This window comes from Topomyia yanbarensis, chromosome 3 (genome assembly GCF_030247195.1).
Source record: "Topomyia yanbarensis strain Yona2022 chromosome 3, ASM3024719v1, whole genome shotgun sequence".
Lineage (NCBI taxonomy): Eukaryota > Metazoa > Arthropoda > Insecta > Diptera > Culicidae > Topomyia > Topomyia yanbarensis.
This window is the reverse complement of record NC_080672.1, coordinates 244,533,638-244,549,871: the sequence shown is the minus strand read 5'-3', so window position 1 is coordinate 244,549,871 and position 16,234 is coordinate 244,533,638. Positions and strand designations below refer to the sequence as shown.

At 36.8% G+C, this 16,234-nt stretch overlaps 1 protein-coding gene and 1 long non-coding RNA gene across 15 annotated transcripts in view; one reads left to right on the top strand and one right to left on the bottom strand.

Annotated features, from left to right (window-relative positions):
* LOC131692853 (apolipoprotein D-like) overlaps positions 1 to 9,031 on the bottom strand; it is a 291,898-nt gene extending 282,867 nt beyond the window's left edge. For 5 of the 14 annotated variants that reach the window (XR_009306081.1, XR_009306082.1, XR_009306083.1 and 2 more), the window contains exons 1-5: positions 8,833 to 9,031; positions 8,191 to 8,760; positions 6,942 to 8,113; positions 6,017 to 6,890; positions 5,386 to 5,962 (exon numbers count right to left, since the gene is read on the bottom strand). Coding sequence is in view for 8 of the 14 variants with exons in the window: in XM_058980183.1 (XP_058836166.1) it covers positions 5,431 to 5,962; positions 6,017 to 6,890; positions 6,942 to 7,188 (1,653 nt within the window). In the remaining 6 variants the exon portion in view is untranslated. Of the gene's footprint in view, positions 1 to 547; positions 5,963 to 6,016; positions 6,891 to 6,941; positions 8,114 to 8,190; positions 8,761 to 8,832 lie in introns of those variants that run through there. The other 9 variants (XR_009306085.1, XM_058980189.1, XM_058980188.1 and 6 more) reach the window with 8 other exon arrangements.
* Positions 9,032 to 9,398: 367 nt separating this feature from the next.
* Positions 9,399 to 11,253, top strand: LOC131690775 (uncharacterized). The gene is made up of 2 exons (XR_009305631.1): positions 9,399 to 10,138; positions 10,206 to 11,253. It is a non-coding gene; the product is annotated as an uncharacterized LOC131690775 (long non-coding RNA).
* The last annotated feature ends 4,981 nt before the right edge of the window (positions 11,254 to 16,234 follow it).

Genomic DNA, 16,234 nt, shown 5'->3' with positions numbered 1-16,234 from the left:
TATTATGTCGGCCAAAATACAAGCCTCCTCGTATTCGCCAAAATGTCTTATAAGGTTGACTGCTGTAGTATGACTCATCAATTCAACTGCTAGGCGTACATTTTGTCGTTCAGATTGTTTACACATTATATGACGTTTGCTGAGTTTAAACAAAGCATTAAACTCCGGGCACACTTTCCCTTGTGATTTTATTGTGGCCGCTTTAGATACCAACATGCCAAGGAACTGTTTGGTTACAATCTTGCCTGAGTAAATAAATACATAAAAATATGTTATTGTTCTAGACGTAAACATGTATATAACATAAAATTAGATGGGTAATAATATATACACTGTTAAGGTTATCATTGAAGAGGTATACATCATAACGTCCAGGACACTACCGCATAGACAAAATGCAATAGAGCACTTCCAGCATGAATTCCAGCTCAAATGCATCAACCGATAGAGTCGGAATCGGTTGTTTTCTTTGAGTAAGATTCCATACTGAGTCCATTCAGGATTTCGGACCGGTTCCGGAATGGATTTGACGGATAGTTGGGATAGGTTGGTGTGGCGGCGCCAGTGTTTATCGTATATTAATTCAAATGTTTACACACGATTTTTAAATATTTTTGTTCGATCATGGATGTCTGTTATCTGTGACCATATAGTTGACATACTAATAGCACAGACTAACAAACATAAAACTCAAAAACGATGCGTCGCCCGTTCTTGTTTTCAAATACTATGACCCACCCCTATTACATCTAAATATCCTAGACTATGACATACTTCTTTTTGGATCTTTATGACCTGGAACGTAATGACACAGTGGCGTAGCCAGGGGGGGGGGGCGGTTTGGGGGTTAAAACCCTCCCCCCAAACCAAAATTAATTGAATTGAAAAAAAATTGATACTGACGAATTTAATTTAATATTCCACAAAATATTTTTGGAAAAATATTCTCTGATCACTACATTGAGAACTGTGTTTAAAGCGTCATGAGAACTTTTGGAAAATTGTGGGAAGGGGATCTTGTAACTTATCTCTTAACCAAAATCCCATAGTTGTCAAATTACTTCATTGTAAAATAAAATAACTGTCTGAATTATTATGAGCTCATTTTTGGAAAGATGCTTCAAAATATGGATTAGAGACAATTTTTCGAATGGGAATCTAAATTTGAATAGGTTGATTGCATATAAAACATAAGCTTGTTTTAATGAAAACTTGCATATATTTCAACATTTGCTGAAAATGTATTTTTGCCTTTCTCAATAGAAAGGTATTGCAATTGCTCTGAAAACCGACTTTTTAACGGAGGCCCGGAGGGCCGAGTGACATATACCATTCGATTCAGTTCGTCGAGTTCGGCAAATGTCTGTGTGTGTATGTATGTGTGTATGTATGTATGTGTGTGTGTATGTGTGTGTGTATGTGGCCAAAAATGTCACTCATTTTTCTCAGAGATGGCTGAACCGATTTTGACAAACTTAGTCTCAAATGAAAGGTGCAACGTTCCCATAGGCTGCTATTGAATTTCTAATGGATCCGACTTCCGGTTCCGGAATTACAGGGTGATAAGTACGAACACGCAGAAAATGTCGATTTTAATAAATTCTGCAATGAATGTATAAAGGTGAAAATTTTTCCAAAATATGACCACAACTGCTTCGATTTGTAGTATTAGGTCACTAACATCCATTCAAAGTCTATTTGGCCACATTGGCCACCATCCTCGGTTCCGGAAGCCCCGGCGGAAGTATCTAAATTCAGAATAACAGTCACATCGGTTTCTCGGAGATGGCTAGACCGATTCGACTAAACTTGGCCTCAAAAGAAAGGTATTGCGTCCCCGTAAATGGCTATTCAATTTCATCCCGATCCGACTTCCGGTTCCGGAGTTACAGGTTGTGGCGTGCGATCACATAGCAAATTGTGATTCAAACCGATACTCCGATGAAAGCAAAAAAGGTAAAAAATTCGCTAAAATGTCTCTCAAACAACTTAAATTTGCTGTTCTAGGTAACCGACGGCCAACCAAACTTTCGTTGACTACATTGACCACCATAGACGGTTCCGGAAGTGCCCGGGAAAAGCGGCCATCTTTCAAAATTTACGAACTCACATCAGTTTCCCGGAAATGGTTGGGCCGATTTTCACAAACTTAGTCCCAAATGATAGCTATAATATCCCCATAGATGTCTATAAAATTTCGTACGGATCGCTTATATGGTTCCGGAAATATAGACTAAACCGTCCGGTCACATATGAAATTCCCATATAAGCCGAAACTCAAATTTTTTTTCAAAGGGGGGACCTCATGAAATTTCAGAAATCGAATTCGTATTTTTGATGCCAAACATCTTTAAAATGCATGAAACGTCGAGATTTTTTGTTATCTCGAAAAAATTTTTTTTCATAAAAATCGATTTTTTGGGACTTTGCCGATTTCGCACCTTTTTGCCTTTCTCAATAGAAAGGTATTGCAATTGCTCTGAAAACCGACTTTTTAACGGGGGCCCGGAGGGCCGAGTGACATATACCATTCGATTCAGTTCGTCGAGTTCGGCAAATGTCTGTGTGTGTATGTATGTGTGTGTATGTATGTGTGTGTATGTATGTGTGTGTATGTGCGTCTCTGTGTGTGTACGCGAACACAATCTCATTCACTTTTCTCAGAGATGGATGAACCGATTTTGACAAACTTAGTCCCAAATGAAAGGTGCAACGTTCCCATAGGCTGCTATTGAATTTCTAATGGATCCGACTTCCGGTTCCGGAATTACAGGGTGATGAGTACGAACACGCAGAAAATGTCGATTTTAATAAATTCTGCAATGAATGTATAAAGGTGAATTTTTTCCAAAATATGACCACAACTGCTTCGATTTGTAGTATTACGTCACTAACATCCATTCAAAGTCTCTTTGGCCTCATTGGCCACCATCATCGCTTCCGGAAGCCCCGGCGGAAGTATCTAAATTCAGAATAACAGTCACATCGGTTTCTCGGAGATGGCTAGACCGATTCGACTAAACTTGGTCTCAAATGAAAGGTATTGCGTCCCCGTAAATGGCTATTTAATTTCATCCCGATCCGACTTCCGGTTTCGGAGTTACAGGCTGTGGCGTGCGATCACATAGCAAATTGTGATTCAAACCGATACTCCGATGAAAGCAAAAAAAGTAAAAATTTCGCTAAAATGTCTCTCAAACAACTTAAATTTGCTGTTCTAGGTCACCAACAGCCAAACAAACTTTCGTTGACTACATTGACCACCATAGACGGTTCCGGAAGTGCCCGGGAAAAGCGGCCATCTTTCAAAATTTACGAACTCACATCAGTTTCCCGGAAATGGTTGGGCCGATTTTCACAAACTTAGTTCCAAATGATAGCTATAATATCCCCATAGATGTGTATAAAATTTCATACGGATCGCTTGTATGGGTCCGGAAATATAGACTAAATCGTCACGTCACATATGAAATTCCCAAATAAGCCGGAACTCAAATTTTTTTTCAAAGGGGGGACCCCATGAAATTTCAGAAATCGAATTCGTATTTTTGATGACAAACATCTTTAAAATGCATGAAACGTCGAGATTTTATGTTATTTCGAAAATTTTTTTTTTAAAAATCGACTTTTTGGGACTTTGCCGATTTCGCACCTTTTTTCAGTTCAATATTACCGTGGCTGTTTTTTCTTTTTCAAAATTTTAGATCTCGAATAATGATTTATTTTCCTGTATATAGTTGTCATGTGATGTATAATAATAAAATGTAATATATGCATTTAATAGTTTTTAATGAATATAAACAACGCACACATTCTCGTGATTCATGATTGAGAAAGGCACAATTGCACCGCTAGGTGGATTGAAATAGGTTTTTTAGATTGTGTATAGTTTAGACAACAATTCAATATGGTTAACAATAAGAATAACATTTCAGAAACTAGTTGAAAGCTGGTGTAATTTTGTCTTTAGCAGGTCAGAATCGGTTTTATGAGCATTGGATTTTTGTTGTATTATCAACTATATGAATAACCTCTTAGCAGGATGCAATGAATGGCGTACTAAAATTTTGTGTGCTACGTACTGCAAGTCGTGAGGTTGACTAATGAAGAAAAGTAAAATTAATGCTCGATAAATTTTTAACGGTCACGATCACATTCATTCGAAACTGCCAAATTTCGATGTTAAGTAACATTGAAGAATTTCAAAACGTAAAACTGTTCATCTGCTGATAGAATAATTTTGACGGTTAATCCTCCTAGGAGTAATTATAGAGAAGAATTACTCTTCAAGCAAATTTAGGTCGAGACTTAATGTCTTCAGCAAAGTTTTCGAAACTTTGTCAAAGACATAAATATCCCACATATTCAGAGTATCGAAATATAGTAGTAGAAAACCTTTACAACAAGCTATTCTGAAATTACTGTATTTGATAAATCTCTTCTGCGGTAATTAAATAATAAATTCACATTGCGTTCAAGGTGTCTTTGAAGCTTACAAAAAAATAAGGGAACTGGATTTAAAACAAATAATTCCCAGACTCAAAAACACAAAGAGTGATTCCATTTTCAGGAGCTACCATCAATTCGGCGCTAGCTTACTCCGCCCACCAAGTTAGTGTCGGATTCTGATGAGATGAAGTCGAAACGCAAGTTTCAGTTCCATCCATCCATAAGTTAGTTATAGGTTTTGTGTTCTCAACTCGCAATGATTGTTTCAAACAATTTTATCCGTAGCGCAGCAAAAAATAGTTTTCACCTAAATTTTTCTTCACTAAGGAGAAATATAGCATGCCCAGTCCATTTAAATCCCTATATGTTGAATTCATGTAGCCTTCATATTTTCAACAAAATTGTATGAAATGACATTATCAAAAACTTTGCTGAAGGCACCATGTCTCTTAATATTTTTGAAAAATTAATTCACCATAATTACCTCTATGAGAATTAATCACTAAAATTTCTATATCAAAGCAGGCGCTGTTCTATGTTGATAACTTCCTTAAGTTGTCAAATCTTCGAAGTCAAGGATTATTATATTAGGTGATCTTGAACGTTGAAAATTTTTTAGATCATTTATCCCACTTTAGAAGATCGCAATTTTTGACTTCATTGACATATTATACAAGAAAATAATCTATAGAGGTTTGAAAACTGTTCCATGTTGATCCTTCTTGTTTGTAAACTGGAATGACGTCTGTTAGACTACTTATGTTTTTGAGTTTTCAATAATTTATCAAACTCATTAAATTTTAAGATTTTTTCAAAAAATTTACGATTTTCATCAAAACCCCCTCCAAACCAAATTTCTGGCTACGCCACTGTAATGACACGGTACGACTTTTAAGACTAGCGTTGAATGAAGCACATACTTAATAAAGCACATACCTTTGTAAAGAAATCCGTGGTCTAGAATCCAATTACGGACTAACTTTAGCAAATGTGGAACATCAGCAAAAAATAGACATTTTCACCAGTAATCGGATGTATTATGTGTGTGTGCTCATGATTAACTCCTAAGGTGCTCCAGAGTCCCTGATTTCCTCCACCGCAATCCGAAACACATCCTACTACATTGAAACCTGCTCTATGCAGAGCAAAAATAATGTTTTCAAGGATTTCAGAAGTCATTTTTGCATCAAACGCTGCATACACAGGTTGCTTCCACTGAGCAAACAGTCCTCGAGCCATGGCGACTTGTATATTCTTGTGTGGACCAATAGCCGTATCACTTCTGCTGTCGTACTCGAAGGTATCATCAACGGACATTTCATCAAAGCTTAAAATCGCAACACGGTCCCTTTCCGTATAATTAGTTGCTGCAATCTTCATTAGTCGTAAGACATCTTCGAGGATGCCAACGTTCATTTTAATGCGCGAACTCCACTCTTGCATAGTTTTCAGAGAGGGTAAAGGGAAATTTAGTTCCTTTTTAATTAAATTCCATGCCGATTTCCCATGGTATCTGTATAAGAGATAATGTAATTCAAATTTTCAAAATGCACGATTACCAATTTACCTTATAGTGAAAGAAAGGGCGATTTCTTCTGCCGTCCAATGAACCTTTTTCTTCAGACCAAGAAGAAGATCTATTTGATTGGGTGTAAGAATTTTACCCATTGTTTCTTTGATTCGATTTAAAATGATGCCTTCCTTTATGACGTTCAATTCTACACATGCCGAACGTAAAGTATGGATTTGTTCCTCTTTCATCCTCATTTCTTTCTGCCTGACTTTTAATTCATTCGCGGAAGCTATTCTCTCCTTGTGCAATTTTTCATGAACTTCAGCAAGTTCCTTGATCAATCTTCTTGAAAATGCCTTTTCTTGCTTCAAATCATCCTCGATAGTTTTCGAGTATAGCGCATCAAATGATTCACTTGACTTTGTTTCAAGGCTCGCAATATAGGTATGGTCGTGACAGATGGCCATTTGATTTAAGCTACGCTCCACCGGTAATGGTTTTTCGACATATGCAGCCGGTGGCTCATCAGGACATGTTTCGACAACAAGCTTTTGACCGACCATTGTTGAGACATAACGATACGAATCTGTACTCGGCGTACTAGACTGCTCAACGTTGCAACATAACTTAGAAACGGCGACAGCGTCCGATTCAATCCGTGGAAATAGTGTACTGTCGGGAACCACTACGTTTTCGATATATGCAGCTGCTTTTATTAAAATACTCACATCGTTCGTTTGACTTTCATCGTCGTTGTCAAGTGTTGGGACTATGTGAGGCGAATCTATTTCTGGAGAATCATCCAATGCATCAGTTTGCTCTACGAAGGATACCGCTTGCATCAGCAAACTAAGCCCGTTCACTTGCGTTTCAGCTTTATCGGCATCGGATTCACGCATAAAGGGAGGGCAACGAATCGATGGTTTAGCTGTAATATAATATATATAGAACGGTTTTCACAATTGAAAAATGCTACTACCATTTTTTACTAAAAGTCTGCGCTGTTTTCCGAAAAATGCTCGACGAAAATCGTTCGACTCAAAGTCTTCGCTCTTGAAATGTGCAGAGCCTATTCGCAAATTTACCACACTGTCATATTTCAAACGACAAAACGAAAACCACTGAATTCGCACATCCGGATTCTTTGGTGCACGATGAAAGGAAACAGATGGACGAGCTTCACCCTGGATCTCACGATTTGTGCATTTCGGGACAAAACACCGCATTTTTACTATAAAAGCACAGTTCCGTATCAGCACTTGAAAATTTTCCTTTAACAGAAGTATATTTACTACCGCTACCGAACCGAAACAGAACGTATAACAACAAAAAAGCCCACTACGTCATTCGTTTACGTTTCTCTTCTTCGTTTCCTACTGTTCTTCGAAGAAGATGACAACCGCACTCACACATAGAAAAAAAATGTGTCCACCTCTCCGTCTTGGACTGGATCCAACATCAAACGAATCGGATCAATAAAATAAATTTGTCGAACGGGTTTTTCTGTTCGCAGGAGCAGAGCAAAACGTTAGCTGACAAAACCCACTACTGAATTTCCAAACAACGGTTTGCAGATTACCTAATTCAGGGAATTAAGCTACTGTAAAACACAGACTAACAGACATAACACTCGAAAACAATGCTTCTTCCGCTTTAACGGTCATTTTAAATATATTTGTAGTTGGGACTGTGCCCACATTTGAAATTATGGCGCCACTGACCTATGAACAAGCAGATGGGGGATAGACCACTAATGAAAAATTGTTCCCAAACTTGAGGGGTAACCCATCAGCAAATGAGTGTTTGGGACTGTGAATAAAAGGTGGAGCTAGTGTTCTGGGAAAATTACCGGATCGATTTTTTTGTGGGAATTCCCTCATACTGTTATGTCTGTTAGTCTGTGGTAAAAGTGCGGAATCGAATGGCGATACTTTCAAGTATCGATACTACGACTACAATTATATCGAAAGTATCAGTACTTGCATTCGATACCAGTATCGATTCTAAGTATCGATGTATTTTAATATCGAAACGTCCCTAGTTGTGTTTACTGTTGCCTCATTATTACTGCGTTCTGCTGCTGACCATGGTGACCTTGGTATTCTGTTGCTGGTGTTCGATGATGTGTGTCCGCTATGGTTGCTGCTCGATCTGAAAAATCATTAAAAAATGTTCCCGTGAATGAGTGAACGCGAATTTTTTTTTTAAAAGAATAAAGTATTATTTACATTACAAATTACAGTGCACTGAACACGGTACTGACTTCTTCAGCTGTATAATCACCAGAGCTGCAAATTTTCACCAGGTTGTTTTGAACTTGAATAAAGAACAAATCTCAAATCATGCCCTACTATGTTCAATTCCCTGTTTTTCGTTTGCATCATTCATTCAAACAGCCGAGCTGCTCAATCATTTTCCATTCATTTTCGATTTCATTGACCCTGTGAATATCTCTGTTCTGGGATATTTACTAAGTTTTTCAAGCAAAACTACTCTGAACATACTTCTTACTGTTAATGTAAGCTTTAAAACGCAAAATATGCCAGAATTTAACCTAAACTGGCCTCTACAGAGCAGATGACAGCTTTGGTTGATGAATGAAAAAGCATCAATTTGAAATGAAGACGTACGGTTTGGTTATGAAAATTCCGCCAACTTGAAAGTGAATGATTAAGGGAGGCTTTGAATTTGAATCATGGTTGGGTTTGATTGAGCTGAAAGCTGGCATTTGAAAATGAGAATTTGCACCACTGATAATCACACGCTGTAGCGACTGAATACGGGTTTGTTTGGGCGTGCTGTAAATAATCATTAAATATTGAAAAATGATTCCGAATCAGAAATAATTCAAATAATATTTTAAAACTCACCCGAATATTGCACCACAAAAGCAAATTCTATAAAAACAAGTTTTGACAGCTTGCGATGAAAAAATACAAAAAATCTAGAGAAAATTTACAATAGGACGTAAGTAACAATGAGATTCTCTTTGGGGTCTTTCTCTTCTGTTCATTACTCGGCCATTTCAACATTTACTACTCTACTCTTTGCATAATATTCTAGTAAAAACCGTCGGCTTTCGATATGTACTGGAAAATTAGTGCAAAGTGTTGTAGTGACGTCGTAATAAACAAAAGAGAAAGTAAACAAAGAGAGGCTCTCAATAGGTTTGTTCCAGTACATGGAAGTTACTCCCTGTTGCTCCGGAGCAAAAAATTCTTGCTCCTTTTCACTCCGGTTTGCCACCAGAAGAAGAAAAAAGAGAAGTACAGGAACGATTTTCTCCCTGTTTGCTCCGGAGTACTTCCAGTTTCTCCTGGTACTGGAACAAACCTAATGTTACGTCCTATTGAAAATTTTCTCTAGAAATGCACAAGTCTTGTTTTTTTGTATTCTTTTACTGCAATCTGTCAAAATTTCGCGAGCCTCCGAGCGGAATAATTGAGATATCTGACGTTTAAAATACGCACACCGAGATCTCGCATTTTTATACTACCGTCCTCCCCTTAAGCCCACGAGCGGTTTGTTTTCCTCCCAATTCGCAGGGCAAATGATTTGTTTTCCTCCCAATTTAAGCTTAATATGCACCTCGTGCGAAATGAGGTCGCGAAATATTTTTCCTTTTTCCGTACGAAATTTTGACATTTGCTCGCGAAAACTTGACAGCCAGGTTTCTGTGCGTAGCTGTCAGATGTCGCTTCTAATAACAATCACAAAACATCAGCTGTTATTGTGTTTACATGTTTTAGTTAACACAATAATTGAGTTTTTCAAAAATCGTCGCAGTTACAGCATAGCACGGCTGATTATTTTTGTCGGATTGTGGTCGTTGTCGATACCAGTAGTGTTGAAACATCCATGTTAGTAGCTATCGTACAAGCTCATATCTTTGCCCGCGATAATGTAGTTGCTCCGACGAAGGTTACTTTCTCGGAATGTTCTTGCCGTGTGACTCAATTTCGGGGTCCAGATAGTGTGATCTCATTTTAAGGAGAGTTTGGGCGACGCGTCGTGCCGTGGAAAATAAAATGAACGTCAGCAACGATGCGAATTCAATGACGATGAGCGTCATTCTTGTGGATCTTTCGGTAATCATTTCAACCCATAGTAGGTATGGCGGAAAGTACCAATTATTTGGTCAAACAAACGACCGAACATTACATGAGCAATCCGAATGTGAGTATCGTGTGCATACTCATAGAAGTCTATGATTTCAAACGTTTATTGTAATCAATCGTTTCAGGATGCTTCCACCGGAACTGAGCGTAGCACTGTGATGGAATTTGTTTCGCTAGGATCTCCCCTTATAATACGAACCATTATTTTTCTAGCACAACTCTTGCACAAAGGGATCGAGATTTTTCTAGTAACCGAATAACTCTAAGATTACCTCTTAAACGAAACAAAAAAAAATCTTGCTGTTTGCATCGGAGTAGTTCCAGTTTGGTTCAAAATTGGTTTTTTACGTTGCAATCTTTTCAGCAAAATACTGGTAGACGTTTCTAATAACAAGGTCAATATCCTGAATATATTAACCTTCTATTCCACACGACTACATGAGGGTGAAGGAAACTGATTTCACCAGTAAACTTAGCTTTACCAATATGCCCAGGATACATATCCAGCTATAGCTTTGGCAAGCCATTTTCCTGGAACGACAGCTTATTAGCAAATCCACATGCCGGAAAGAAGCACAATTGCAGCATGATTTGAGCAAATAACTTTACCTAACTTAACAAATTCACACGGAAGAGTGGCATTAAAAATACACCGTGCGCGATAAATATTTCGCCCATAAATTAATCCAACTCATACCGGTGACTATCAGTTCAAGTACAATGTACGCGACAAAGAATTCAATGAAAGTCCACTTTTGAAGCAGTATAAGCGCAGCTATGACCCTGCGATATCTGTTAATGCCTGAGGACTTCCTACCGTTCGTATAGGGTTTCGCTCGATTACCCGAGTTTTCCAGTGTTATGTATTTATAAATGATCCATATGGATACAGAATTAAATCTGGAGAAAACTCAATAGGACGTAAGTAGAAAACGAGTGTTTCTCTAGAAATGACATTTTTTGCTGGAATACAAAATTGTACGTTCATTCATACCAGAGAGCGACTGCAAACATGTTAGTGGATTCATTTCCCTAAAAAAACATTTGCCTTATTCGATGGCATACAGACTAGAACATAATATGTAGTTTTCATTTCAAGTAATGGTGAAATGGATTTTATTTACAGAAGAGCTAAAAGAAATTGAAATATACTCCAGGAATATCATTACCGTACCATTGTGAGTGTTTGTTAATTTTTTTGTTAGATCGTTTTTATTTACGTGACTTTAAATAAAGTTTCATTTGCCACGTATTGTTTGTTAATGCCAGTTTCAAACTATACCCTTGTTTATTCACAAATTATTTTATTTGTAAATTTGAAGTGCTACTATTGGTTTGTTAACCTGCCTTATAACGGCAGTGGCAACTATACTGCCACCAACATATATTTTTATTCGCCTAATAAAATAATAGAATCAAATAGTTTTTTGTTTATAGCAAACAAATGACTACTGAATATTTTTTTGGATCTCAACAAACGAAAAAGGTCGATTTGAGAGCAGTTTGTGTATCTTAAAATGTTCGTTTTTCAACGGTGGGAGAAAATAAGCTCAATTTGGCTGAATAATCTTTTAATATTTTAAAATGTTAAGACCATTAATGTTAGATTGTACAGTTTATCACATGAGTTGACATGTAACCTGCACAAAAAATAATTTGGAATACTAGTCGCTAATACGTCAAAATCTTTTCTTACTTCTAGGGTAGTGGTAAACATATATCCACCAACGTTTTGGGCCCCCAAGGCAGTGGCAACTATATTGCCACCAGCATTTCCGGGCCTCCCGCCCTGTAAAATTCGACCGGAAATGAACTGGAATTCTGGCTGGTTCCAGTTTGTATTCCGGCTCCAATGACACAACCGATTCTAACTTGAATCGGTTGTGTCACTGGAGCCGGTACACGAACTGGAACCAGCCAGAATTCCGGTTGAGCTTAACTGGGCGGGCAGTGGCAACTACATAGCAACCAAGATTATTGAATGCTTTTGTAAAAGTGAACCGGATGAATCGATCTGGTTCTTGGTAATCCGGATTTTACGGAGTAAAGTTCCAGTACTGCCAAAGTAACCAATAAGCATTATAATGTAGCCTAATATCTGCTTAAGATAAACATATAAAGCTGTTTTAAATATCTGTGAAGCCCTAAATACTGATATAATCCTGATATTATACCAGAAAAGGCGAAATATAGTGCTATTACTGTGCAGAGATTGACAGCTCGTTTCTGCAGTACTAATGCTATTATATAGCATCAGCGCACAAGTGTCAATTTTGAAAGCCTTATATTGGCAATACTAATGCTATTAAAAAGTTTTAGTTGGCTGTCATTGTCCGCCATGGTTTTGAAACCATTTCTTATGTTTCCTTTCGGTATGATGAGTAAAAAGGAAAAATTTTAAAATAAGATGTTCTGTTTAAAACCGTAATTGTCTCTCTTCTAATGCATTGTAATGAATATTCTTAATGGGTTTTCGTTCTCACATACAGGTCGGACTCGATTATCCGGGGATTCGATTATCCGTGATTCGATTATCCGGGGAAAATGATTCGATTATCCGGGTGTTTTGAAAAAAATCAAATTTCAACTACTATATCTTATTACAGTGCTAATTCGATCATTGCAGTCAATAAAACGTTTTTTTCGGGCAATTGGGGGGTCTAGGGTTAACCTCCTCTCAAATTTTAACCTACCTCAAAAATAGCTTATATATGAGTTATACCGCGCAAAGTAACCTAAAAAAACAAAACTTGGAATCAACCATCATGGATTGGAACCAGTTTTGAAGAAATTGTTCATTTAGAGATAATATATAATAGCCTAAATTGTTGTGTCGTTTAAACAGCCCCTCAGTCCATGGGAACACTCTTAACCGTTATGTGTCCGACGCGGTACCCGGATACCTTTTTAGGTTACAAATAATAATATTCCGATGTTTTATCCGTAACTGGACATTGAAACTTTGTGACATCTTAGAACTTCACTAAGTCAAGCTTTTGGGGATAATAATGTTTTTGATATAGTAAGAAGGGAGTGAGGAGGGGCTCCTGAATTTTTTACTATGTCACAGGCCGACGTAGATACCCGGATACCCCCAAAACTGAAATGCCAATAACTAAGGTAATTTCCAACCGATTTTGATGCCTTTGGGTGTTTTGGATTCAAGAACTCATCCACTTTTAGACTTGGTAAAAATGAATCGGGTTATTCCAACCGGTTCCCGGGAATCCGGATGTCCGGAAGCATGTTCCAGTGCTTGGATACTATTTGTGAATTTCAATGGAATACTAGCAATGTGGGTATCAAAATTCTTGGCATAGCATCAATAGGCTGTACCTCGTGGTATTGGAACCATTTGGTGATTTCACCCCGAAACAAACATTCCGGAGCAGGCTCACGTAGGGCCGTGAATGGCCATTCCATTCCAATTCCATTTTTCAAACTACCATAGGATCCCGTAACAATAAATAACAGACTTCCGAGACAATTTGAGGAGTTTTGATACTCATTTTGCTAGGGCATTATTTAAATTTACAAATCATACCCTAGTACTGGAAAATTACTCAGAAAAATCCGGATTACCAACAACCAGATTCATTCATTGGGTTCAATGTTACAGAATCCAAAAGTGGACGAGTTCCTGAATCTAAAACATCTAAAATTGTCAAAATCGGTTAAAGGAAGCCATAGTTATGAGCATTTTAATTTGTGGGTACCCTGGTACCCTCGTTGGCCTGTTATAGGTGTTTTTTGTTGGACACATAACGGTTAATTTCAACAAATTGTTTAAAAAAATGTTTTTCTTCGGATTATATCTCTGGTACTGTTTGCACTAGAATCAATCAGCGAGATATTCTTTTTTAAGATTTGTTTAGGGATTCCAAAAAAAAAATGAAAAGTTTTTAATGCCAATATTGCCAAACTTTTTAATTTTACACTAAAAGTACATTTTTCTCGTAATACATCGGTTACTGTAGGCCACATAAAACGTCATTACACCTACATTCCTCGGTCGGATTCTGGCTATCTCTTAGGATAATGATGACATGCTTCTCAGGATTCTGTTTGGGATACTTTTCAAGATTCTGATCGAAGTTTTCTTAGCATCCCAATGGAATCTATTTCAGAACTTCGATTCAATATTTATCCGTATTTCTACGGTTTTTTCTCTAAATTTTGATGCAGGGTTCTAGAGAAAAGCTTCTTAAATGTCTAGTGGAATCTTTCTCAAGATAGAATTCCGCTGAAGATTATGCTTTATTCCAGATACTGACAGAATCATGATCCTATTATTATTGGAATCCGGTGTAATGTTCTGATGAATATCCTGCTTTGAGTTCCAGTGGACTTTGACACAAACAATATTGCTCTTCTACCATTATCCCCTTCAATAAGTGATTTCTGCTCAGAATTCCAATAGAATCTTTAACCCGTTCGTGCCCTTCTGGTTGATAAACAACCATGTTTCTATATGACTATAACTTTTGGTTTACACAACGTCAAGTAAGGCTAATAACTGCGACTAAGATCTTTCATTTGAGCACTAATAGCCGTAAGCTTAAACGCGTACTAATTATATTTAAACCGGACTAACTTTTAAACCGGCCCAAACTATTTTGTAAGCTTTAACCCAACGATACTGTCATTTACATGGCTGCGTTCTGATCTGCGATACACGACAATGTTAAAAAACAACAAATTCATGTTAAAGAAAATGAGTAAATTAGACAACATGGAGAATTGTTTTTCATTCCGATATTTTCTTGCAGTAAAATAGCTTTTCTTCGTCATATGTCTCGTTCCATAGCGTGTGAGAACAATTTTGTCACCATGTAACTGATATGTTTCTGAACTTAGAACTTTAACTTGGTGGATAGTTTATAATTGGCCGATGATGTATAGCTTTTTGTAGTGACATAATATTTAATGCACAAAAGAAAATAAGTTTGAAGTGTTTGAACAAAAGAGATTATAACTACTAGAGGGAGCAAAGCCCTACTGTCTCCATGTATTCACGGACTGAAACATGGGCCCCCCTCTAGCATATTGTATCCCATTACTTTGACAGGTTTAAACCCGGGCAATATGTGTCAAACTAATGGACCTAGCATATGTAAGAGCGAGATGATAAATTTTCAGTGTTAACAGCGACATGCGACCTCTAGTAGTTATAATCTCTTTTGGTTGAACCATCATTTGTAACTGGTGCCATGATAGTTCTTTTAAACTTTGATTAAAAAATTGGTTGAAATATTTCAATTTGAATTCAAAATGAACTGTGAATATCATTCCAATTGAACACGATACCTGTCGACACGGGGGGAGAATATTTATATTCGTTTCAAGCTAATTTTCACAAGTTTGGAATAAATATCAATTATAAATAAAGGTTAGATCACACTCTGCGAATTAAAATTGTACACGTTTTTTTCAGCGAAGCTTAAATAAAAAGTAAACAAAGGTTAAACAAAAAATTAAACTTTGACAGAATGATCACAAGTGTTATATTTCATACTGTTGATTGCATATTTCTGTAATGCATCAATGCAGATTGGAACGATTTTATTTGCTAACAAAATTTCTACAATTTTATAAATAAACAGAATTAAAAGTTTTAAGCATCCTAGTAATATATTTTTACGAACAAATAAATTGATCGCCGTTGCGTTCGCAATCAATTATAAAATATTTTTATTTGGATGTTTTATGTTTATTATATTGTTTTATGTTCACACCAAAAAAATCTGAATTTTATCGTTGACGTAATTGCAAACATGACACAATTCAACAAACCGTAATTTACGAAATGACAGAACATTACCGTGTTCCATTTAATTTTACATGAAACATATACTTTACATGCGCAATGACTTAAAATTACACTTTCTGCCATTCAGAACAAACGCTGTATGTGGAGTAAAATTACATGATTTACGAAATTAAACGTCATGTAAAATTAAAATCAAACGTAAAACTAAGTCATTTTTGATGCTCGTATATGTCATGGTTAGGAGACGTAAATTTACACTATTTTTTCTAGGTGTGTTTATTCATATAGGAAAAATGCGCAATTTAAAATCTTTTATTTAATATGTGCTTAGGGTATTTATAGAGTTACTTTGTAAGCAGTTAACATTCTGATTTAATTTGTGAA